Source organism: Saccoglossus kowalevskii, chromosome 21 (assembly GCF_978046115.1).
Source record: "Saccoglossus kowalevskii chromosome 21, keSacKowa6.1, whole genome shotgun sequence".
Classification (NCBI taxonomy): domain Eukaryota; kingdom Metazoa; phylum Hemichordata; class Enteropneusta; family Harrimaniidae; genus Saccoglossus; species Saccoglossus kowalevskii.
Window position 1 is genome coordinate 25,659,370 of NC_140661.1, and position 27,282 is coordinate 25,686,651.

General features: G+C 38.4%; 2 protein-coding genes and 1 long non-coding RNA gene across 3 annotated transcripts; all 3 read left to right on the forward strand.

The window, feature by feature from the left end:
• The first annotated feature begins 1,451 nt into the window (after positions 1-1,451).
• On the forward strand, positions 1,452-19,612 carry LOC100372598 (secretory phospholipase A2 receptor-like). Its single transcript, XM_085495105.1, has 24 exons — positions 1,452-1,455; positions 2,929-3,146; positions 3,522-3,610; positions 3,737-3,837; positions 4,270-4,399; positions 4,957-5,039; positions 5,129-5,248; positions 5,793-5,978; positions 6,806-6,871; positions 7,126-7,317; positions 8,154-8,242; positions 9,207-9,360; positions 10,643-10,822; positions 11,301-11,417; positions 13,407-13,529; positions 13,969-14,217; positions 14,457-14,669; positions 16,037-16,471; positions 17,136-17,287; positions 17,833-17,949; positions 18,186-18,304; positions 18,503-18,654; positions 18,749-18,957; positions 19,472-19,612. The coding sequence occupies exons 1-24, from the start codon at positions 1,452-1,454 to the stop codon at positions 19,610-19,612; spliced, it is 3,639 nt and encodes a 1,212-aa protein (XP_085351231.1).
• A 465-nt stretch (positions 19,613-20,077) lies between these two features.
• On the forward strand, positions 20,078-20,573 carry LOC146729824 (uncharacterized). Its single transcript, XR_014928098.1, has 3 exons — positions 20,078-20,143; positions 20,335-20,379; positions 20,496-20,573. It is a non-coding gene; the product is annotated as an uncharacterized LOC146729824 (long non-coding RNA).
• Positions 20,574-20,809: 236 nt separating this feature from the next.
• On the forward strand, positions 20,810-26,765 carry LOC144343729 (macrophage mannose receptor 1-like). Its single transcript, XM_078006143.2, has 11 exons — positions 20,810-20,823; positions 20,973-21,070; positions 21,181-21,447; positions 21,542-21,690; positions 21,869-21,965; positions 22,544-22,782; positions 24,711-24,882; positions 25,234-25,488; positions 25,712-25,882; positions 26,006-26,041; positions 26,512-26,765. Exons 1-11 carry the CDS (start codon positions 20,810-20,812, stop codon positions 26,763-26,765), a joined length of 1,752 nt encoding a protein of 583 aa, XP_077862269.2.
• Positions 26,766-27,282: the final 517 nt, after the last annotated feature.

The window sequence follows — 27,282 nt, forward strand, 5'->3', positions numbered from 1 at the left end:
TTCATGATCTGGTTGAAGAAAAATCTTGGATCGGTCTGCATGATATGGGAAATGAAGGCAAATTTATGTGGACCGATGGAACACTATTAGACGACAATGCATATACGTAAGTTGTATTATTGAATTATTCCAACCACATATTATTATTTCCCGAACTACATAGATCCATGCCTAATTGTGTCGCTCCAGTCAAACTATGTAGATTTAAGCCTGATTATGTAGACCGAAGACCTAACTGTGTGAATCCACGTCTAAAGTTGTGGACACTGAATCAATGTGTGCCAACCCAAGTTGAGTTGTGTGGACTACAGCCTATAGGTGTAAACCGAGTAGAAACTGTGGAGACCCATATATACCCGCTATACTATGTAGATACATACCCGAGTAGATAGAAGTACAACTGTATAGACCCAAACCAAACTGTGTAAACTAAAGTCTAAATTTGTAGACACAAACTGTGCTCAACCAAACCAAACTGTGCAGATCCGAGCCGAACAGTATAGACTCACGCCGAACTTAGTAGACCCATGCCTAACTTGTAGCCCCATGCTGAAATTTGTAGACACAAACCGAACTGTGTAGATTCAAGCCGAACTGTATAGACCCACGCCGAACTTAGTCGACCCATGCCTAACTGTGTAGCCCCATGCTCAAATTTGTAGACACAAACCGAACTGTGTAGACCCAAGCCAAACTGCGGGGGCTGACTGGGCTTACCCAAGCCTAACTCTATACATCCGGGAGCCTAATTGTACACACTCACACCGACCCAAGCTCCTTCCTACACGAGTTCAGAGTAAATAGAAACGTACGTTTGTTAGATTTGTTTTTCAAATTCCCTTACTCTATTTTTGCGAGAGAAGCGATGAACAGACAGCTTCGAAATTTTTGTCGAAATGGTGAATGTTGGTGTTCAGCTATCGCGTCAGAGTTCCCAGGGTTGTATTTGAAAACGAAAAATAACACTTATAATTCTCATTGACTTATTGGTTTCTCATATTTGTGGTAATGTTAAGCCAAATGATTTTCAATGATGTCTATATAGTAAATAAAAATAAAGTAATCTGACGGATATTCCACCAATCCCATACAATTTGTCAAATTCTCTATAACTCCTTAATCAAAGTTAATTAACGCGCTTGGGTTGTATTTTCCGATGCGGTTCAAGTTGGTTATTTTTAGCGATAATCGTGTTGTTAAGACTCAACACGGAGCAACATACATACAGTTGTGTCTAATAAAGCATAGTGAAATTGTAGAGCGCAGTTAAATTTCTCTATTCAATCGTGGCCCTTTTATTTAACATGTATAGGAATTGGGAAGATGGCCAGCCGGACGATTGGGTGGACAATGGCGGAGAGGACTGTTGTGAAATGAAAACCAATGGAAAGTGGAATGATAGGCCATGTGAAGAAACGTCCACGCGAGATGGCTATATATGTCAAAAAAGGATGGGTAATGTCCATATGGAAATATACTGTCACTCGCATGTGCAAGTCATTAATATTAATTAGAACTGTATATAATGTCGCAATTCCATTTATGAAAAGTGTTTTTTATAACACATTTATAACAACCCCAACTCTATGCCGTTCAATATACATGTTGTGCTTGCATGATGCTCTAAATATTGGTTCGATAAAACACTTAAATTCTAGGCTAGGCGTCTACATTGTCGGCACATCCAAGAATAATCGTCACATGGGCGTATTATTATTGGTGATCGAACGAATAATGTTGTTTGCGCCGCAAAAGGGACATTTTGAGTTTACGATACGTATTTACCGCGTTAGCGCCCAGGGGCCTCAACTCAGAAAATCACGATTTGTTAGGGGTGGGCGCTTAACCGAGCACCCCCCTCGAAAAAGAGTGCAAATGAAAATTTTGATTCATCATGTGACAGATTACGTGTTTGAGCGAAAATCAAATTACGAAATTAGTTGCGTCGTCATTGATTTTTTCACAATGAAGAAACAGGAATGATCACAAAAAATATGCACATTTTATTACAATATTACTTACGTACCACCAGAATTTACGAAATTAAAAACATTAGAGTCTCTTGGAACACAGTCGAAGTCAAAATTCTCATATTATCTCCACTGACGAAGGTGTTGGATCGTACGCAAACTCTCGATGAAAATCACTTTCCGCCACAATGCATTTGCAGATTTGAACTGCAGCAGTGTCCTTTGACCTAATGGGTCAAGTTGGTTATTAACCAATCAGAATGCTGTGTTGTGCCGACGCAATTCTTCGGAAATTCCCGAAGACTTTCCGGTAAGGCAATGCGGAAGTGAATTATCGATGTCGAATTGATTTCAGCGAATAAACGACATAGTTTTTTTCAAAAAACTAGTAACTAGCCATTTTTGAGAGGTAAACTGAATATGGCATGAAATATTTACCGCATTTTATTTGTATTAACAAGTCAGTGTCGAAGCGTAGTTTACGCACTGTTACCGTGGTCTACGCATTAACAACATGTTCAAATGGGTCGATATGTATCATATAAAAACGATTACCAAGATTCGTTACCATGACCAAGTTTTAAATTAGTTGCATTTTGAAGGGGTCGGCGCTTTGCCGAATGTGACCCCAAATATGAAAATTGCGTAAAAGTGGGGGTTGGGCGCTGGCCCGGGCATGGGCGCTAACGCGGTCGAGTACGGTATGTTTTTTTATTTATTCATTACTTTTTTTAAAGAGGATAAGATGAGATCCATTAAAGTAATTTACACTCTAAAATTTAAATAATTAAACACATGCACTGAAGATACAAAATAGTTTAGACCAACTCAGAGCCCCCAACGGAGAATTTGAATGCATTCAATTATGCCAGCTTGTGGTTATCTGTTATGTAATTAACATTAACTTTACAACACACATTGCCAGTCTTCTCATCTAATGACGCATTATATTTTTAAGATGTACAAATTAAATGTGACGAAGATGACGGGTGGGCGTCAGTAAATGACAAATGCTATCAGTACCGCGAGGCGGCTAGAAGTTGGGACGACGCAAAATCATTCTGTGAGCTCCTTGATGCGGAACTCGTTGAAGTTGAGAATCAGATAGTACAAGATTACATCACGAGATTGGTAGACTCATCATCGTCGTCGATGTGGATTGGGCTCTCTGACAAAGTAAGAAAGCATCTCAGACTAGATGGATAATTTCATTATGTCTTGAGTCCACTGTGTTGAATATGTGCTAGTTGAACTGTTGTCACGTGATGGTTGAGGTATATTAACAAATGAGCTCAAAGCACGAGTTGTTCAAAGCGCGGCAGTCGTCGCGCCGCGCATGTGTGACATTTGTGTTGATAAACATTGATTTTCCCACAATCCAATGCGCTCTTCTAATGGAAATCACAAGTATGAGGTTTTACCTGGGCGCGACTTGTAATAATTACCGCCGGCGACTCCATCGATACTTTCCATCCACCTAATTAAAGCATCGTAACGTCTCAGTTGATAACACAATAGCAAAATTATTTCTCTTTCGTCGAATTGTCTTAGATAAGCGGTGAGACAGGAGAGTACACGTGGGTTGATGGGTCGGACACCAGCTCATACGAAAACTGGTTAGATGGAGAACCCCAAAACAAGTGAGTGTTTATGACTTTCTACCTCTCGTTGTTTTTGTTTTTCAAATATAATTTCGATAATTTGTATCACTTAGTGTTTTGTTAGGATTTAATTACTTAACGTAATGATTATTTTATGCAAAATAGCGAGGCTGAAAACTGCGTAAAAGCAGCACACTCTGATAGTGGTCAGTGGAGCACGGAGTCATGTACAACGGCGTTGCCGTATTTATGTGGAAAGGCAGAAGGTGAGACTCGCTAAACAAGCGAAATAATGTGTAAACATGTTAAACACAACATGTGTGTATGTGTGTACGCTATATTGCATATGCAGAAGCAAGACATAAACGAACGAGCACAAATTTGGAGACAATTTTAACGGTTTAAATTGAAAAAAAAGCCGAAATCAGAAAATATTATCAAAATACAGCAAAACAATGTGGGCGTGCACATAATAGTGTATATAAAATTCGCTCTTTATTAAATATCTCAACTTACACAACCGTGACGTCAGCAGATAATGACTCACTACTACTCTCTGGTACTACGTATGTATGTTATTTACATTTTGGCCGCCTACTTAAAAAAACATATGTACACATGCGCAATGATCTCACTCGGTCAATAATCTGTTGAACTCCTGATTTGACATGATATGGTTTGATATGCTTCTGTGATAGGTTCCTGCGCTCCAGGGTGGAAGATCTTTAAGGGACAGTGTTATCAATACAACACCTACTTCCCATACACATGGACCGATGCTAAACACACGTGTGATGCACAAGCGGCACACCTGGTTACCATAGATACGTAAGTCACATTCATACAATGTGTACAAACAAATCTCTGCCGTCATAGAATCAGTGAGGTTGTCTAAAACGTTTAGTTTGTTTGTTTTTAGCCAATTATACAACTGTCCTGTAAGTCGCGACAGTAACCGCGTGTAATACTTCGTCAGTATAGCAATTATCTTTTTAGCCGTGGCTACGATGTGACGGTATTTTTTTCTATGTAGCTACGTCATCTAAGCGATTTGGCGACAGTGAACGCAGTCAATGAATGCATTGAAGTGCATGCAAATCAAGAGCTTATGTCGCTATAATATCATGAAATTGTCAGTCAAAATTACAGTTACATGCTGGTTTGCCTTGTTAATTAGGTAGTGGACCGAGTTCGCCTCAATATCCCCGATAAGTATGTGAGCTATATTTACAAGTTTCAAAGACTACGATAAGGTGCCCCCCCCCCCAGTATAGTTGCGATTTCGATCTCGTCTATTTGTTGTTTTACGTCGAGCAGGTTTCCACTCAAATTAATTATGATGATAATATATTTCTGAAATTAGTCTCTTGTTTTTTTTCCTTAAGTCAATCAGAACAAGATTATCTTGTCAGTGAGTTTGAGATTCTGCGAACAGCTGGCGTTAACGACATATGGATTGGTATATCCGGTAAGTTGTTATTGCATTTTACTCGCCATTTATTTTCATTAGTTTTCACTGGTTTGACAACAACACTAACTTTGATTTCCCAAATATAGATACAAAAACGGATGGCGTGTTTGCATGGACCGGGGGTGCTCCCGTGTCGTACACAAATTGGAATGACGGACAACCAGTTAACACAGAAGGACAAGAGGATTGTGGGACAATATTTACCGGTGAGGCATGATTGAATCTTTTAATCCTTTAAAGATTGGAATCTTTCTGAATAAATTAGTATATCTCTATGATTGTGATATGATTGTGTCGTATTAAATAGGGTCTCCCCATTCTCGTATTATTATGTGTAGGAAGTGTTTGTACACGCTGTACGCAATCACATCGAGCGTTTTCACAGGTCGATCGATAGTAACACTGCCAGACAATTTGAAACAAGAATGTCAATTACACGAGTTTCAATATATGTTTACTGTTAAGTTTGTTGATATACATTCAAATACTTGAAGCACACAACAGAATATTCCTCAGTACATTTTCAAATGCGCATATACGGGTAATACAAAAGACATGTTACTGGGTATTCAATTACATCTAATGTCATTTAAATATATTATGACCAAAACAACATATTTTTACTTCATGATAAACCGTAACTCTGACAAACGTTGGGAGTTATCCTTACACTTATTCTATTTGGTCACTTTATAAACCTTGAAAATACCTTGCAAATAAAACATTTGTTTTTATTTTCGTAATTGTAAGCCGGGTACTCAGGTCCCGTGACATGGCGAGACGACGGACGCTGTGGTTCTGACTACCCTTACAACGATGAACCCGCTGAGTGCGATCCTAATAGTGGTTACCCATGTTGTTCTGCTAGTGGTTGGTGTGGCAACACTGATGATCACTGTTTGTGTGATACATGCATCGATTACACTGAAGAATACGGTCAGTAATGTAAGGGGTGTATAGTGACATAACTCAACTCGAACTCAAGCATTTCACTTCAGCTTCTCTAGTTGCTTATATGCCGTGCGAGTTGATCACTGTTGACAGACTTCCGAAAAATGTTTAACCTCAGGTTGGTTGTCTGAGGTTTAACAACACCAGTTTCTGATCAGTATTGTGCCAAACATGCTGATATCAATGGTTGTCATCAACGTTGCTCTAAAAGTGTATTAGTTGGCAAACTAAACCCATCCACCATTACAAATATTCGTTAGTTGAATACCTTCAAGGGCATTTAAATATTAACTATTTGACATTGATTTACATAGATTAACTGTCTAGCAAACCCCGTACTGTGCTCCATGGTGTTACTGTCCACTTGTTCCATGCATCCATTCACGAACGTAGCGTCATTTGACGTGAAAGTCAGTATCGTTTTGTAATATGCAACTGAACGTGAAATCCTAACACGATCGAGTGACTACATTATAATTGTAATTGATCGGTATTTGCTTAAGATCAGAATTTCGATGGATTCGGTTAGCACATTGTAGCTACAAACAAGGAATACCTTTCAAATGTTCGCATATTTAAGCCGATTCTTAAAGGGCCGTGGTCGTTGCGACGCGTTCTGTTCGATATGGGACTCATAGCGACGTACTCAACGCGTGTGAAATGCATTGTTTACATGGAATTCGAACACGCGCTGTGCGACGCCCACCGCCTTCTATGATTATGATTGTTCAATTAAGCAAACATTTTTTTCATACCATGAATGCAGGTTCGCTTACAGATTTGCGTATCGTACTGTTGTCATTTATTTTTAGAAATCGGTCAGTGGGATACCACAAACTGCTATATCCTTCAAGCATTTGTCTGTGAAATACAAGTTGGTAAGAAGTTGTGTTTAATTTTTTAATTCGTGTTTTCTTTATCACGTATATATGTTCTTTATGACGAACAACTGCATACCACTTCCCTTTCCGAAAGTCGCCTTCTATCGACGAACTATATTCAGTATTCTAAATAATGAACAACACACAGAACGAAATGGCTTTCAACCATAGACGTCAGTTTGAGTCGCAGAACGCTTCGACGCTGGAGGTTGCTTTTGATATGAAATTTTTTTCCCGTTATCTCCGTGTAGGCAGTGATGTGGTGCCTCTAGACCCTTCTGCCGAAACTGGACACTGTGACGCTGGATGGGACCTTCACGGCGACTACTGTTATTTACTGGAAACTACTCAACTCTCGTTTCACGAGGCGGAAGATGCTTGTGAGGAATTGGACTCTCAGTTGTCAAGCATACTTGATTCTTCAGAACAGAGTTTTCTCAGTGGTGAGTGAAAATGTATATGAATAATGAACACTATATCACGACAATGTGAATATTCGGTTAAAAATCCTGTTTAAATAATTTTTTGAACATCTTCTCTTCGCTAGCCAAGGTATATGTTTATTGGCCAAGCCTCTAAACAGAACTTGGCAGAACGACCATCAAAAATGCGTATTCTAACAGCGCCCCCAGTAGTCAGTTGCGGCTAATCATTGTCTAATCAGTTTGCGTGTTACAAATCCTCTTTGGTACGTCCAAGCTGATTGGGCGCCTTGTTTAGCCTATGCGATCCCGCGCGGTATCGTGTAGAGGCCTATCCTCGGGGGCGAACATCCGGGCATTTTCTACCGCCTGGCAACCCTCGCGGTGAAAACAAAAACCCAAACTCGCAGAAAACGGTACTTTGCGATGGTTGTTGAGAGTCCCCTGAACAGTGTAACAAGATTAGCCCTACGCGTGTAACATATATGAATTTGGTTGTTCAGAATTACTTCAAAGTTGAGTTTGTGTTGTTTTCTCGAGTTTTCACCGGCTCCACCGGCGTTCCACAGCAGCGCGCACAAAGCCCATAGAAATACGTGGTACAGTGGTGCGCGTCTTAGCAACGTAGAACGTCCGTGACGTAGCTCCGCCCCCGAGAATAGGTCGAAGACACGGGACCGTGCGATTCAGACGATGTTTTTTGAAATGCCTGGTTACTACAACTGCACTTCACTCATTTCATAAAGACACGTCAAGATATATCAGTGTGCCCGGCTTCTATATTAATTTTGATTTAACATAATTTGTGTTTGCCTTATGTAAATACTGACGAGTATTTCACGTGTTGTCATTTACAGCCCGCATTGACAACTATCGGTTTCCAATGTGGATTGGATTGCATGACAGGAATGGTGAACTAGAATGGGAATGGGTGGACGGCGAGGAGGTAAGTCACGTGATATTCGACTCCATTGTTACTAGTATACTCGCATTACGAATCGATGGTATTACCACTGCGTCGTGTTCAATATGAGTCCCATGCGACGCAAGCAACACGTGTAAAATAACACGAATTGGTCTGGCGTGTCGTGGCGTACAGAACCATTGTTAACTAGTTATGGTACCGACATTCTGATTGGTCAATGAAATGTTTTTTTTCTTCTTGTCTTCACACTCACCCTGTGCGCAAATCGAATGCTGTTAAAATCGAACTTGGTTAAAAATACATCAGCCGAGAAACAATCGCGTATTATTTCAAATTGACTATCTATGATAAATAAAATATAATATGATATATCTCTCAAAGTTCAAAAGCATAACATTACAAATACTAAAATATACTGCATGGGACATCTTCACTCAGGTTTATTTCAAATCAACGTGAATTGTTCTGGATACAACTCAGCACTTCCAAAGTAACAAAAGCGTATACGAAAATGACACAAAAAGTGCTTGTTCTCACTATATACCAGCCAGTCATAGTCTTTCGCATTAGGAACTGTGTAAATGTATATAAAGACTGGATGACGCAACCTGTTACAGCGGTTCAACGTTACGCGACATTGATTGACAGCAGTTAAATATGCAAGTTAGCAGCGCGTCTTTTAACCGGTTCGTGTTATTGATCACAACTCGTACGCTATATATTGGCGTAAATACAACATATACTCACTGACGTGGTATTCATAGTCACGTATATCTACTTTGGTAGGACACAATCAACCTGTTAGTTACGACTTTACTGAAGCTGTTTACTACAGCGTGACTTCCAAGGAAATAATCCATATTGCTTAGAATGAGTATTTATTGCATACCCGGGCCTTTAACGTCACATACACTTTTCGTCGACAGAGAATGTATATTGAATTTGTTTTTTTCTTTTTATTGCATAAATTCCCATTTTACTACAGTACAGTTTCACAAACTGGGCCCCAGGCGAGCCGAATGACAACCACGAAGGCGGTGAAGATTGTGTACATATGGAGCAATACGAGCATAAGACGGGCGGATGGAATGACAGGAACTGTGACGATATGATTGGATATATATGTAAGAAAGATAAATGTAAGTGACCCGGATGCGATGCAGCCTTTAGAGTTACTAGTGATTACATATTTTACATATTTTATATCAGTAAACTGAAAATTCTTCATTCACAGTCATTGACCGCAACTGCACATGCGCAGTTAAATTGATATTTCAAAACTGTCTACGTATCTCAGCTGCGCATTAGTAGAGAACGTGTTCTCTTTTAAAATAAAATTAACATGCTTTCTGGAAGGATTGATGCTTTACCGTGGACTAGGTATATATCGTAAATAGTCATGATAATCCACTATTAATAATAAACGAGCGAATCATCCTGAGGTGTTGTGAGAGGGCCTTACCTTGTGCTCATGAAAACTTTTTGATGTCATAAATACTGGAAATAAAACTGAGCAGTTTGATTCGATTGTATCAGGCGATCAATTTTGCTGGTGGTAATCATTATATGAATACAAACGTCATAAGCTAACGATATGACGTAACTCCTGGATTGTCAATTCAATCCATCAGCAATCAGTGACGACATATAATTCAGTGCCGACTGCGTAGTTAAATAGCGGTCTACTAGGCCATTTGAAAGAGTAATTAGAATGGATGGGTTCCACGCTTCGCACCTCATATGTCCGGTTCAAATATTCTCACGGAATATGTTAATTCATGAAAAGTTAAACTGTCGGAACAAGATGACTAGGGACCCTGGGTGCAAATGCGGTGATAAACTACGTAGGAACTCTGGCTCACGATAGGAATGTCAGATTTAGTATTTAAAATCTACGAAACATATACATGATTATAAATTTGTATAAAAAATGAAATCTTGACTGTGTAATATGTTCAGAGGGTCATTCATAGTATATAACATTGTTTATACGCGTAACCAAAACACAAATTGCAATTTGGAGTGTTATATGCATCATTACTACACGCCTATTTTAACAATGGCTTAAAACTGGAAGGAGATAAAGCTCCTGTAATGTGATACATTTGTCCATTACCACTTTTATTGTTGAGATAACGTTAACCGCCATGTACGTTTCCTTGAAAATGACAATACCATGGTGTATGTCCAACATTGTACCTTATATTCACAGATAATTCTGGCATCGTAACTACAGCACCACGGCCAACGCGTAAGTATAACATTTTGTTGGGCAACGCAGTGTGAAATAATTTTAGATAATATTGAAAATATACCTTATGGTGTTCGTCATCATGATATAATGCATTGATTGAAACTGGTAAAACTTCGCGTAAACTATTAATCAATCAAATAATCAATACCGTATTCCCAATATCACAGCTGTTTTCGATCCACGGTGTGGAAGCGGTTACGAGTTCAATCCTTCAACATCGACGTGTTACAGATATGTGCCGGATTGGGAAGAAACCTTAACTTTCAGTGAGGCCGAGACGTCTTGTAAAAAGGGTGGCGGACACTTGACAAGTATTGAGAATTCTGAAGAGCAGACTTACATCAACGGTGAGTAACCCTTTAATTCCTGTTATAAAGTACCATTGTCTTCTTTGGCCCTGAACTTGTATACCATTATTTAAGTGGGACAACGACACATTTTGCAATGCCTTTGGTGTTGTTGGGAAAAAAGCATTTCACATGAAGAACTTCAGCGATGCGTACGAGTATATCAGACGTTGTACACTACGCACCATCCGATCCCGGATTAATTATTACACTTATACTGATGGCATATCACATTGACAATAATGAATCATCACAGTGCTATAATCAGATTCAGAGCCATTCTGGACAAAATCTTGCATAGAATCTACTCTTCATCCAATTAATATGGGGGCGCTGTGAGAAATTCACTATTGCTATATGAAAACATGTCTTTCCTTACTTATGATCACATATTGTGTGACCACGTACATTTAAACGCGGTAAACAATTGTGTTAAATATTAGACACTTGAACATGACGTATAGATTCTCTTTTACAGCTCGACTGTATGGCGCTAACGTTGCTGTAATGTGGATTGGATTACACGATATGGGCATAGAAGGGGGATGGGAATGGACCGACGGAAAGCCATTTGCATATCTCAATTGGGACAATGGTAATTACGATTCTGTGATATATTTCTAATACAATTATACAGGGAATATAGAAGTGAAATTGAAACATGTGATGCATTATAATCCCGGCTGTAATTTTATAGGAAAGCTATATACGAGCATAACGTGTAGCCAACTGTGTTTAGTTATTTGAGTCACTGTGATTCTATTTTCACTTCTTCTCATAGTGACTCTAGAAATAGGGTGTACATGTTGTGAAAAGGGTAAATGAGAAGGGTAGGGACTGTAAGGGGGTGTACACTTTGTGAAAGTTGTAACTGGAATGAACAGGATTGCAAAAGGGGTAAATTGTCAAAAAGGGCCACTTAATGTAGAGACGCAGTTTACCTGACAGGTATTTTAATTAGTTAATTAGGAAACCAAGATGATCTCCTTTGTCCACAAAACTATATAATTTCGGAAGGCTTATTGTATGAATTTTAAAATTTTGGTAGTATTTTTGTTATGGACACTGTAGTTTGAAATATGCACAAAAATGTGCTTTTTTGGTCAAAAGTGATTTACAAAAAATTAGCTTCTAAACCATGCTCCTGTTTACTGTCAAAATTGGTTTATGAGTACATCTGCTTACTACGGAGAAAGTGCCTTCTTGAAAACTGTCTACCAGTTGTCAATTTTGCAGAGCAGCAGCTCAAATTTCACTACTTCAAGTTCTTGCACAAATTATCACCCAGGTTAGTTGTCTGTATGACTGTTGTAACACTGTTCGACTAAAAACGATGCCCTGATGGCGTTTTGAAGATAAAAAACATTGCCAATCATTTGTGAAAATTTCAAAACAAAAGGTCAAAGCGTCTAGGAGCTATTTTTTTTAAAGTTCTGGGATGTGCACTGAATAGAAGCTGAGATAATTGCTAATTTGCATAACAATTCACTCAGTAAGTAGTTTGCTAATGCCCATAATTAAAATGGCTGTAACAATTCTAAATTTAATGTATTATCGTTTTGTTAAAAGTTAAATATAGTGCATAATATGGAGATCCCATCATTTTTTTTACCATGTTTCTTTTTTATTATTTATGTACAGCCTTGCTAAATCTTGCTAAGCATTTAAAAGAGATAATTTTGCACCTGTTATCTATATTTTAAACTAGTTTTTTGAGTATGTTCCACTATTCACAATTTTTCAACAGTCTATAGCCAAGACTGTTTGGATAATAGAAAGCAAAAAACAATTTCACTCCCAAGTACCCACGTGCCCACGAACCTTAAAGGGGTAAGGGATTCAAAGTTGTGTACATTTTGTGAAAATGAATAATCGGAAGTGGGACTGTAAGTATGTGTGTATTGTATAAAGGGCTGACTAAAAAAGTAGGCGCTTTTGTGAAAAGGGTGGTCAGGAAGGATAGGGATTGAAAAGGCCCAATTTGTGAAAAAGGTAACCAGAAAAGGTGGGGCCTGTGAAGGGGTGAGCATTTTGGGAAATAAGCAACCAGTCGATGTATGGGCTGTAAATATTGTCAGAAGACAAAGGGATTGAACCGGGGTGTACATTTTGTGAAGGCGGTAACCTTCAGCTGTAGGAACAGGAGTTGCAAAAGCGTGTGCTTATTGTTAAAGGAATAATTGGAAGTTGTGCACATTTTGTGAAAGGCATAATTAAATGAGGTAGGAGTTGCAACATGGTGTATATTTTGTGAAAGACATAGCCACCATAACATGGTAGGGGCTGTAAAGAAATGTACATTTTGTAAAGGGATAATAAGAGTATGTATTTTTTAAATTGGTTATTCAGAAAAAAATAGGGGTTGAAAAGAGATGTGTAATTTGTGAAATGATATACATATTGTTAACAGGGTAATCAGAAGGGTGTGGATTTTGTGAATAGTGATAAGGGTACATGTGACGGTACAACCCAAGAATCGAATCGTAGTACGCATATGGGTTTATATTATTGATAATCTAATCATTCAGTACATTTATTCTATTGCGAAATGATTGATTACTTGCTATTATTCTGATCGTTTTAGGCCAGCCAGATAATTGGGAAAATGGCGACGAAGGAGAGGACTGTGCTCACTTGCGTGTTAGTGCCGGGAAATGGAACGACCAAGTCTGTACATTAGAAATGGGATACATCTGTAAAAACAAAGGTGGGACATTTTACTTTCCGCACAGGGAGATGGAATTTCACTCGTGGTTAAATGTCAAACATTTATTTAATTATCAAGCGTTCGAATATTGCAAATCAAATTGTGGCTTTACCCGTCTAGTCGCGCGCTATATGTCAGGTATGTTTTCAGTCAAACTACCTTCCATTGTCATCAAGCAATGACACACACGTATAACGGAACAACAACAACAACAACAACAACAACAGTTCGTCTGACCTGCTTTACCTGTATATGTGGCATGTCACCAAAGTTCGTGGCGTGCCTATGCTGTTAAACTATTGATATTATTTGACATATCGATTTGACGTTGACAATAATCGATGTGTGAATAGAATACAGTACATGGTATTGGCCTGTGTGTGTAGGTGTGTGTTATATGTGCGCACTCTTCTCGCGATAACCTGTTACTTCTTTTCAGGTGTACTTGTCGAGTATTACAATGTCTATCACAACGCCGCAATGGAGGGATACGATAACAAGCACGTCAGTGGACCTGTTTATCCCGAGGAGTGCGGAATCCTCTGCTTGGAAGAAACATCATTTACTTGTAATTCCTTCGATTATGATAAAGTGAAACTAGAATGTCAACTAAGTAGTGACAATCAACACTCGGGTGGAGGGCTGACCTATGACTACCCGGATGATCCCTACGACTATTATGAAGTTGGTAAGTAAATCGTGACGAACTTGTTATGTATTTGTTCACGCAGGTACAACATTGAACATATTGAATCTAAACAAAGCTATTGCTATTCGCACGTGATGTGAGCTTAAATAATTCTCGATTATCCGATCTCTGGCAGTGACAATATACATGTTATAGCTTTACTGGACATTCTGTTCTGTCATTACTGTGAATCGGTATTACTATTCGATGTTATCGTTTTTTTTTTGTTTTTTTTTCAGTCTCGAGACCAGTACAAGTTGTTACCACGCCATTACCGGAGGGTTCAAGATGCAGCAATGGATGGTCTAGTTATGGAAATCAGTGTTATCTGGTCCAAAACTCGGCTATGATTTGGGACGACGCCCTCAGCGTATGCAGGAGAGAGGGCGGAGATCTTGTATCAATTGCTGACATCAATGAAAACAATTTTGTATTATCGTTGTTACGAGCCTGTGAGTATACTGTGCACTGTGCCTGAACTACAACCGAATCAATACGGATGCGAATGACACGTTTCTATTATTTTTTTTTGTCTCATAGTGCATTTTAATAACCAAATTTGAATAAGGTCGTAAGCTAAAAAAATGTAAGTTTCCATACTACTGCAAAGATAGCTAACAAAAAACATTGACATAAGGTAATTGACGATTTCCGCAAAGAAGATAATTTATTCCACTTCCACCGTACGCGGGCGCACTACACTTCTGGCCTATCAGAACGTACTGGACGCCATAAAGAGAGATACACTGAATGTTTATAATCAAATATTTGTCAAGTGATATAAATAGTATTCTTTTTTTTTAAAAATATTCGGTTATTTTTATTTTATTATTTTTATCTTGCCAAATCAATTTGAGATTATTTTTCACAACTAACAAGTTGAAAGTTGCATCCCCACAGTCCAGCATAACGATGCTTGTAATCTTGTTTTCTTATTTTTTCAGAAATAGGCATATTTGTTTTATAGTATCACAACTGTTTTACTGTCTTTTCATATAAATTCTTGTACCAACTCCGAGACCAATGGATAGTAAACTAGTATCGCTTTGCTTAATGCAAAAGTTGATACTTTGCTACATTTCCAGCACTCAAATATTCAAAACACAGCGATCTTCGTAAAATTCGTAACACATTTCAACATTGACTGAAATATCAATGTCCATTAACATAACGCTTTACTTTGAATGTGACATCATGACATTCCATGTCATATTTGTCCTATATTTGCGATAATTTTTATTTTTTTCAAATAATATTTAGTAAATTTAAATAGTTCTGTCCAAAATTGTCAAATGAAATTGTCAAGGTCAAGCGATGGAGTTGCGATTCATCTAATTCACATACATCAATGTATCCGTCATATTGATGTTTGACCCCACCGTACGCGAACTCAGAACAGTTTGAATCGCGCCAATGACGTAGTTGAAGCGCCCTCACACAGTGGAATAATACATTTGAGGGAATTACACAAACAGTATGCACGTAAAGAGATTCAATTCTATTAACAAACTGTTGTTAGCATTTCAACATATAATATGCTGAAATTACTTAATTAGTATGCAGATTAACTAATTAGTATTCCGATGTTGCACCAAAATCTGCATTCATGACTTCATTAATGACTTGTCCTAACATTATATGGAACACATAACCGCGCTGCCGAATGGGCCTCGTGTGTGGACCCATGGACCATAAAACCGCAATGAAGCGCCACAGTTATCCCATTACTTCGTGTTCAAACATGTTTTGCGACAAAAGTAGGATTTTAATAGACAACAAGTAGTAGCCGATGACACATATTTACTCATTTCATTTACAGCATGTGATACTTGGCAGAGCGATTCAACAGACGACCAGTACGACTATCGTTGGTCACCTTCACCCATCGGCAGTACTCGTGTCCAGTTTGAGGTTAAGGCATCTAACGATGTCTACATAGCACTTTCGGACGATCAAAACAATGAGGGCGCCATGTACGAGATCGTCATCGGCGGATGGGACAACACCGCGTCCGCCATCAGACGCTGCGCTATGTGCACTGACGAAGTTCACGTGAGCACGCCAAATATACTATCTTCGACTTCGTGGAGAGGTTTCTGGATAACTTGGTATAATGGTGAAGTCAGCGTTGGAGAGAAGGGAAAGAACGCGTTTATGCAATGGAAAGACCCATCGCCCCTGACCGTGAATTATGTAGGCTACACTACAGGGTGGGGCAGTGACGGACTGTTCAGGTTCTGCACTACTGATGAAAGTAAGTAGTATTACATTATTAGGGTTATTTTCGCTCCGACTAATGTTCGAAGATTTTGCATTTTAATCATGCAAATTCACTGCAAAATCACGAAGAACCGCACGGTCGCAGTTTCGTTACTGTTGTGTCACTGATTTGATCTAGCACGCGAGAAAAACTGGTATATTTCTTAGTATATTCAGATTACCAGGCTGCTGTTTTTGTCAGCTAATTGACGTAACAGTTACCCTCTGGCCACGAAGGGGTAATCTTATGAATAGATGAATCGGAAGGGTAATTTTATTGGCTGCTCAGTATTAGATTTAGATTTTGAAATAACTCACCGGAAAAGTAAAGTCTTAGAAAACATTCTAGACGTTTGGGGGGAAAGAGTTCCAAGGCAACAGAAGTCGGTTGGGTATTGTAACACATGAATATATACAGATACAGATACACATACAGATTGATGATATGGTACTACTCCGAAATAAAGACATAAAGACTACTTCCTTATTGTGAATCAGATCTGTATATTTCATGTGTAATAAAAACGCATTACTGGAAGTGGTATTGTTGTTTGAGAAATCTTGCAATTCTTTCCAATGAATATGCATGTGTGTTATTATTTATTAATTAAAAATAATACGATTTTATCACGTGACTAAATAATTACGCTTATTTTCAGCTGATTTTTTTTGGATTGGCCTACATGATCAGGTTGATCAGATGACATTTTATTGGAGTGATTCGTCTCCTGTTACCTTTACATATTGGGGAACTGATGAGCCGAACAATTGGCAGGGAAATGTGGAAGACTGCGTGATGATGTTCAGTCAGGTGCACGATATAATGAAATAATTAACTTACATAGCATGTATTTAACAATTATGTTAGCATATCAGTCCTGCACTTTCAGTACACAGGACTGTTATCCTAACATGGGTCGGAATCCTAAGTTAGGGAGACTTGCATTTTGTTACTTGCCATCTATCTATCTACAAGGTGTCGAGAATGATTTGGTCATATGTATAATTGAAAGTATGCACACTTAATTTAATGTGTGAGTCCTATGTATCCCATAATGCTCCATTGCCAGTGGAATCAACTGGCCAGCGCAGTGATTAACATAACAGTCCTGTTTAGTGAAGGCGGTTGGCTCGAATCATACTAGTTCACTAGAGTAGACGACTTGCAAATTGTATATCAATTGATTGATTCAGTTTAATTCAATTAAACTTACATATAATCTAATAATTCGGTTATTCATTTATTCACTCACTTACTATTTATTTTTTAAAATTTACTACAAGTAGTTTGGAAACTATAGGTTTGTTTGCAATAATAGAACGTATATACTACTTTTATTTATTTGTGATATGCAGGAAGACAAGGCTGGTCGATGGAACGACGACGGCTGCAGTAAACTGCGTCCCTCGGTGTGTAAAAAAGACAAAGAGGTTCTGCCACCAACAACAGCCAGTTCGGGTGACTGTGCATCAGTAAGCCTAAATCATTTTCTAATCATGTTGTGGCAATGTCAATGCATCAGACCGTGATTTGCAGACGTTCTCTTGTCTTGATCCTTTTTTCATGTTTAGAGCTTTATGAAACGACCGTGTATTATTGTTCTTATTTGCCTGTATCCCAACGTGTCATTAGTAGAATTACGATTATATTATTTTCTACTATGTTTTTTCCCAATAATAACAACTTAATAAATCGAGTGTTTTTACAGGGATGGACATCCTTCCACACGTCATGTTATCAATTTGAATCAGAATCTCCACAGTCATGGGATTCTGCGCAAAGTCGTTGTCAACAGTCTGGTGGTAACCTGGTCACAGTAAACGACAAGTATGTATTAATACGCAGATGATATTCGATTACGCGTTTCAAGTATTTCAAAGTACGTCCATGTTACTGAATTATATGTTATCGAAGAGCAGGCGTAATTGAAACTTAAGTTCCTAAAGTGCCTCAGTTTAGGTTGTACACTACAAGAATAAATGTTCGTGCTTTGGCGAATAAAACCCAGTTGTTATGTTTCCGTAGCGTTGAGCAAGCTTTCTTGACAAGCCAATTGACGTCAATCGTCAACGGAGATATGTACTGGATTGGACTATCTGATACAAATGAACCTGGTACCTATGAATGGGTGGACGGCCAACCAGTACAATACAGTAACTGGGACAATGAACAACCAGGTATAACCTTACATTTAAGTAGTATTATACCTTGCCGCTGATTAATCAAAAGATGTAATCTCATAGTAACTACATAAACTATCTACCTTGTTAGATCCAACCACTGGGGACTGCGTGGCGATGGCTTCAGGTAAAATTGGCGCTGGACTATGGAGTGGTATTCCTTGTGGGGAGTCACATGCGTATGTGTGCGAAAAACTGAAACCCGGATATACACCTGTACCCGGAGACGTTCCTGTAACAAGTCCCTCGGACAATGGATGCAGTGCTGGTTGGACAGGATACGGAAATAACTGTTTCAGGGTAAGTCTATTCGCAAAATATTTTTTGTACGTGGAACAGTCGTACTCATTTGGGGAGATAATATCTCTTTGGAATACAGTTAACAAAATCTTGAGTGGATCAGCTAATTGCATCTTTTTTTTTTCAATTGTTCACATTACATTGACACACGAGCCCCTGTCCATTACACGTCACGTCGACGTCGTATCGATCGAACAATGAGACTGCGCCATGCCAACGATCGACTGAGCACGGTACCAGTCTTTTCTGAAACTTCTGATCATCCAACAATATTTTTGCTACTATTGAGGTTAATATTAATGCACAATTGGCGCTGTTATTCTCCTTACTGGATCATGATCCACCTCCATCAACGCAGTTGCAAACTGAGCGTTCAATCATAGATGTCTTTCAATGGCACGTATATTTGCCGAGGTTGTCGATGGTGTCCAATCAAAACCACCCCCTCATAGAGTTGTCTAATTTCGATTTGTTTATCAATCAAAATTATGCCCTTTTTTGTATTTTTTATAAGGAATACGAGCAGCTTGGAGACTATGATAGAAAGACATGGACGCAAGCCGAGGAGTACTGCAAAAATATGGGCGGGCATTTAGCCAGCTTCCACAGCAATGAAGAAGAATTATATGTAATTGACAATATAGGAACAGAGTGAGTTTTGCATTTCGTTATTCATTAACAATAACCATGAATTTAAATTAATATTATGATGTGTGGCCTTTAGGATTTTTACTAAAACAAATAGAAATGACAAGAGTGCGCACTGTGCCGGCAAAATGTATATTTCTATGGCGGACAGGTGTGCTTCGCTGGGACAATGTGACGAGCATTTTCGTTGTCATGATATTCATTAGCAACTTTTTTTAGCAACTGGTGGGATGGTTTCTGGATTGGTTTGAATGATCAAGAGACAGAATCAGGTACGTATCATTATGTTACTTGGCGTGTTTCTGAATCGAATGTCGAGCAGTGTATTCAAGTTGTGGTGCTGAATTATTTATATAGTGCATGTTCACAGGCTTTAAGTGGAGTGACGGCTCAGCTGTATCCTATACAAGGTGGAACGACGGAGAACCAAATGATGCAGAGAATGAAGACTGCGTTGAAATGTTCTTCAGTACAGAATCGGGATGGAACGATGTAGACTGCGATAGAAGGAGAAATTGGATCTGCAAAATTCCCAAAGGTAAGGAACATTATTAGCCTGACAAGGTCGCGTGAGTTGCACCCTCCGCGGTGCTCCAAACCCATGCCGTTCGGCCGGCGAGGGCACCACTCACGCTTACATGCCAGGCTAGGAACATTATAATGTTATACAAAGCCAGAATTGATACATCACCTGCTACTTCAAATAACCCTTGTATTTACTTCTTACAGATATTACACCAGTCACATTACCACCACCAATCACGGCAACAAAATGTGAGTACTAAAATCCTTATTACAGATATATAGTTGAGACGAACTAGAATAGATTATTAACCAGTTACTCGAAAGAAAAGTTATCGTTGTGTGATACTATTTAAATTTGTTTTCAGCCGGTGTATGCCATAGTTCTCTGGATTGGTATTTGTATGATGAGTCATGTTACTACTTCAGCGACCCTAGTGACAGCATTAATGGAAGACAAGGATGGTCAGACGCACGTTCATATTGTTATTTCAATGGCGGTGATTTGGTTTCTATTCACAGCGTGGATGAACAGCGATTCATACATCAAATGGTAAATCCGATAGTCACACTAGTATATCTCTAAGCTGATTTTGCCCTGGAATTGTATTAATAATAGTTCGAATTGAATCACTGTTACTAACATACTCTTTTCTACAACTAAACAGCAACAAGAATCGTCATGGATTGGGATACGTGAGTATGGAGCTGGCAATACTTATGAGTAAGTCAACATGTGAGCTTAAACTTGTTACTAGTCAGCTAGTCTATTACCAGACATTGATTATAATATATTTTTCATAGATAATTAATGAATTACAATATTAACAGAGACTGTTTTTTAGGTGGTCGGATGGAACTCCAGTTGATTATGTGAACTGGGCAGAGGGAGAACCCAATGACTCCAACGGAGAAGAGCAGTGTGCTGAAATGAGGAAAGGTGGTAAGTGCGCATGCGTAACTACAAACTATTTTCATGAAAATTAAAAATTTCGCAGTCGATGTTCTGCTTACACAGTTGTAAATATTGAACTATTATTATTCAACATGCAGATGGCTCCTGGAATGACTTAAACTGCGGCGACCGCCTCACATTTGTTTGTCGGAAATACGTCGGAGCCCCATTGCCCACTCACGATCCAACGTCGCCAACTAGCGGCAATTGCCCATCGGGATTTATGGAATACGGAGGAAAATGTTATTCGTTCAACGGAGAAGATGCCGGGGATATCATTGATTGGTATGGTGCGCGTGATAGGTGCCGTGCGCAAGATTCTTTCGGTGGTGATCTCGTGACCATCCATTCTCAAGAATTGCAAGGTATGACGCAATATATCGCATGTAATCCGTTGTACACTTCGAGCCCATGCTTTTATATTCACTAACCTCTAACTATATGCATTTATGTTACAAGCTTTTCTCACAAGTAACCTGCGAGATATTCGCTACTCGATGTGGATAGGATTAAGTGATACTATAGATGAACAGAGATATCGATGGACTGATGGCTCGCCTGTTAATTATTATAATTGGAATTCTGGCGAACCCAACGGCGGAGACCAGGTACGTAGCTATTTAATGAACTTATCGTATTGATTTGTTGTCTTACCCATTGATTACGAGCATCTAAGGATTGTCCCGGATTATACCGTTGAATTGTGTACGTATAAGAAATATACATGTCCACCTCGACACAGTGATAATATGTTTATATATATATATATATATATATGTGCATTAGGAAAATTGTGTTGAAATGCATTGGGGTGGCTACGGTGGGTACTGGAACGACCATGGTTGCAGCAACGGAGCTGGTTACGTCTGTCAGGGAAACAGAGGTAAGTTTCCAATTGCATAACTACAGATTTATATTACTTAAAAGACTTTAATTATACAGCTACTCACAATTTTGATCCCAATTCACAAATATTATTCGTTTTTTTTAATTGAAGAGGAAAAACGAGAGCGAAGTATTTTGTATATGACGTCCAACAAATTTAAATATATTAATTAATAAATTGTTTTTGGATGGCACTAGCAAGGTTAATCTTTTTTTATCTGCAATGTTGTCTTTGATTTGTGAATTACCCGGGAATCAAGCAGAAAAGCATCGATGTAGGCAGGATCAATAGTCTGAATTTGCATTAATCGTTATATTTTTATGCTTAAGTGTTGTAAAATTTAATTGTTACCATTCAAATGAGTGTTACCATCTATACTTAGATGTTGCTTGGCCCATGTGCATATACAGTCTTGGCAACTATCACTACTATGACAAAAAAAAATCTATGTGACACAAGAAACAGATCGTGTACAATAAATAGTTAATTTAACACACATGTACTGAAGTGTCGAGACGTCATGGATGTCACTTAATGACGAACTATTAAGCCTTATTTTATCTCGTGTTTTTCAGATCCTTCCTTCCCAGAACAAACTCAGGCACCAAACCCATGTAAGTCAGGATACGAGTTTTATTGGAAGGGTTGCTACAAAGTACTAAGTGAAGATTACAGTTTCAACGATGGCTTGTCGGCTTGTAGCGCTGATGGTACCAGTCTTGTTAGCATTGAGGACATATACGAACAAGCCTACGTAGAGATGCTGATGTTACAGACTGGAAAAGAAGTGTGGATTGGTCTCACAGACCAGAAGGTATGATTGGAGTAAATTCATGACACACCGTGACTATACTATATCATGTACCTTCAGCATGCAAGGTGCTACAAAACGCTTACATATTTGTTTCCCGTATTGTCTTCGTATTGCTGCAATGGTGTAAACGGTGACGAGAAGCCTCTGTCATTTTGAAATAAAGTTTGTGTCCCAGGTCTGAGTCCACTTTATTTGATTGAAGACAGGCTTACAAAACTTTTCTTTACAATGCGAAGATCAACTGTACTTAGCCATTCGTGTCATTTAGATCTATTGATATTAAAAGAGGGCATTTACATATTGGATATGACGTAATATTATCGTCTTGGGTGTGTTTATGTTTGTTATTGGCTAATAGCAATATTCAGAATCCGATCTAGGATACAAAAACTACTGCATAGAGTACCAGAGAGCCTAGGGCGTCTAACACCACCCTGTATACACTAATATTCTTCAATGTGTATACATTAAGTCTCTAACAAAAGAAAAGCTTAAAGAAGTGCCGAAGTTAACATTTAATAATGCATATTAGGAATAATAACCTGTTAATTATGCTTGATGTTAATTGGTCGGAAGGCATGTTTAGCAGCGTATCATTTATTTTATTGTAAAATCAAAAGGTATTATGGATTTTAAGTTTTGAAATGTACGTTACATATTTAGTAGATATTTGTATAGAACGTCATTGCGTTCATGTCATACGCGTCCAGTAAAGAGCGGACTGCCATATTAGATATAATAGCACAGCCTGACACGACATGACGCTCTTCCACACTTAATAGTAACAAACTGGTTCCAAGCAATGACATGAAAATGTTTGATTATTTTATGCTATTTATAAACGAGATAACATGAAGAAAATGCTAAGGGACAGGATAAGTGTAGACCAGTTGTTCAACAAAGGGTTCAGTAATTTTGTATTATAATAGCAATATTACAATCTGTACAAAAGTAACGTACATTGTTTAATGATGTTTTAAACGACTACATGGGTGTATTCCCAACCTCACATAAAGAGTTCTAGAACATTTTTCCTGAAATGACTTGAATTTATGTTTTACATATACAAGGTTTTAAAGTTTTGATAATTTAAACATACTTTTACTACGGATTTTTTAATCGCAAATTGCATCTTCTTATTGTGAATGAATGATAGTGGATGATGTTAATTCAGACTGAACGCATTTGGGCGTGTACAACCAGGCAGTGTGCGGCAGGGCTTAGACGACTAACACGCAAACTATTACAATTGTCTTACATCGCCGCTTTGTAGAATACATGCCACTGCCACAGCGAAATTATGCCGCCCTGGTAAAACTGTCGGCGTGTTTGTCAACAAGTAATTCTCCCTGAAAGTCCATCGTTTTGATTGCCGTTTTTGTTATTTTAACCTTAATTGGACACAGTCTGGTTTCTAAATGGATTTGTTACGGTAGTTTGTTGATTGCCCCCACAGCATGGATACAATGCGAGGTGCCTACACAATTTCTGGGGGGGGGGGAGGATTCAGTGCCATGTCTCGTCTCCTTTTGGTCAGTAACAGTTGTAGGTCTCTGATCCGCAACTGCTTATTTGATCTCTGTGAGAGTTTGTTGGTTAAGCCTATTTGGAGTGCATTTTCTGATTGTTCATAGCGCTGCACTTGTGAAGGAACTGGACTTTCGCCATGTGCTTCCAGCGCGGCAGATCAACTAACATATTTCCGTAGTACGTATTTGTTGAATATTTGGCAAAATTCACCTTTTTGACAAAGTGATCCTGTTTGACCTTCTTTTCACCATTTGTTGGCATCCTTGTCCTGTGTAAGGTTGTCTGCAAACAGCTGTCATATACCTACATGCGTTATGAATATATCCCAGGTTAACACACGCACAATAACGAGTTCTTACTAAGATCTTCATAATTATATTGTTTTCCTCATAACACAGGTCGAAGGCGAGTACGACTGGACAGATGAGACACCAGTTATATTTACCCACTGGGGCGATGGTGAACCAAGTAAAGATACTGGTGAAGGATGTGTTATGATGAAGCAGTCTGGAGCATGGGATGACACGACTTGTAACACCAAAACAGCCGCAGTGTGCAAATATTGGATTGGTGAGAACTGAAAATTACGGTGTATTTCATTTGAAATATTTTATTAATTGGTTCTGAATCACTTAATGTGAGTTTGCAATTGTGCCAATCAACTGATGATTATTTGTTGTTTTATGTCATATAGCGTATATATTATCATATTATTAGGTGAAGCCAGTGGCGAGAAAATATATGATAACAACAATACACAGAATGCAGTTTTGCTCCACACAAACCTTCTCAAAAAATGTCTGTTATTGAATGTATCCTGGAAAGCTATTTTACATCTCCATTGGCCATGCGGGCATGCGTTATGAACGCGACTTTATCTATGTTTAATAGTACCTGATCTGACATATTTTTAAAACATAGGTGACCGTCCAACAACTCCTAAACCATTAGGGGGCACTTGTCCAGAGGGCACTGAGTGGAGAGAATATGCAAACCACTGTTATAAGTTTGACCAAATCGCAAATCCAAAGAACTGGCCTGAAGCGTCGTTCGAATGCAGTACGATAGGCGGATATCTCGTAACGATTGGTAGTCAAGATGAAAACGATTACATCCAAAACCAATTACTGAGTGAAACGCGGAATGTGTGGATTGGTATGACACGCAACTCGGCTGGTACGTTCACTTTAATATCATTCAATTTTTATGTATTAAAATAGGAAACTCATGTACGTTATTAGCAGCTCGGAATCTGGCTTGTGGAACGAATTGTGTCGCTGGGTTGAGGGGTACTTGGGTCTGTGATTAATTTTACAATAATTCACCAGCAATAAACTGACTCGGCAAGAGCATCAATATGTATGAATATTATCTCCCAAATGTGCTCCTTTCTTCACAGGTGGGTTTGTATGGGTGGACGAAAGTGCTGTGTCGTATTCTAACTGGGCTACTGGGGAACCCAACGATCAGGAGTCACAAGAAGATTGTGTTGAAATGTATAGGTCTTCTGGAGAATGGAACGACGTGGACTGCTATTGGACAAAGGGATTTGTATGTAAGGCTAATAAAGGTAAAACGAGAAATAATATGTGCATGGTATCTGTGTATACATTTAATCAAAAAACGTACAATTATATGTATAGTGAGTCTGCTGGTGGATCAGTTACAGTTCTCTATTTGATTTTATTTGCAGAGAACGTCGGAGAAGGATCATCTGAAGCAAGTACTGGTACGTATACGCCATGTGAAGAAGGAACACACTGTAGAATTGTGTTGTTTATGTAGCTTCTTTTTATCCCATATAGATTGTATCTATTATTCTAACCCCAGCTCAAATCTTGGCATGCATCTAAATTGTGCGAGCCGACATTTGGCTTGGTCCAACATGTATGGAGATGTTTGTGTGTGTTTCATTATATAATGTTCGTGTATCATTTGAAATGTAATTTATAATGATTACAAAATAAAAGATTCAACAACAACAGCTAAAATGACAGACGAAGACAAAATAATTACGATATTTAAATATTTTATTCATACTGATATTAAACGGACGTTCTCTACCCTATTGTTATTTTAGCAAGCATGTGGATTTAAACTGCCCATATATTCCAATATACTGTGCACTGAAATCAAACCGAAACTAAACAAAAAAACATATCATTAGGCTAATACATGGTTGTATTTTTCATCCACCAGGACTAAGCGGAGGAGCTATTGCAGGAATCGTTATTGGTATCATTCTGCTCGTACTACTGGTTCTTGTCTTGGTATACGTCGTTATAATGCAACGAGATGGTCGTCTGAACATGCCGAAGATGCCTTCTTGGCGATCATCACCTAAAGGTGGCGCCGGCACTGTTGGTTTTGATAACCACCTGTATTCTTCGGAAGACCCCTCTGTTAACATAAGTGACAAAGCTTCGTTTGGTTTAGATGGCACACACGCATGATTTACACTGTCGTCGACACATAAGACGATAGAGGTTGCATAGAATATTTGTCCTTCAATAACGGTGACATTAAGCTGATATGTTTTCAGTTTCTGTGATGAATTTTATTTACATTGTATGGAAATACATTACCAAATATACTGTAAAACATGTCGTTTTAGCTAACGTGTTATTTTACTTAATTTAGCTAATCCGTAATTTCGCCAATTCAGACAGTCGCTAATTTAATATAAAATATATTCCCACAATGAAGTTGCTGGCTATTTTAACATGTTTAATTGTAATACTGATTACATTCCTTTTTTTCTGTTTTTACATTTGAACTTCCTATATTAAGTACAGTAACAATTGACAACACGGATATTAACATCACAATCCACACATGCGTGTTTTTTTAATTATTCTAGCTAGTATATGTTATATGTTCGATGTTTAAATGTGTACATGTATACACAATCGGGAACTATTTTCTGTTGTTTCAAATTTCTACTTTAATTATACAATTCATTCACACAAA

Excerpts from the sequence above, each read along its gene's own strand:
- LOC100372598 (XM_085495105.1), top strand. Across the intron at positions 11,418-13,406 it reads ATATCTCAATTGGGACAATG|GCCAGCCAGATAATTGGGAA; the intron begins GTAATTACGATT and ends TGATCGTTTTAG. Across the intron at positions 17,950-18,185 it reads GTTCGGGTGACTGTGCATCA|GGATGGACATCCTTCCACAC; the intron begins GTAAGCCTAAAT and ends GTGTTTTTACAG.
- LOC144343729 (XM_078006143.2), top strand. Across the intron at positions 21,071-21,180 it reads TGCTGAAATGAGGAAAGGTG|ATGGCTCCTGGAATGACTTA; the intron begins GTAAGTGCGCAT and ends TTCAACATGCAG. Across the intron at positions 24,883-25,233 it reads AGTGTGCAAATATTGGATTG|GTGACCGTCCAACAACTCCT; the intron begins GTGAGAACTGAA and ends TTTAAAACATAG.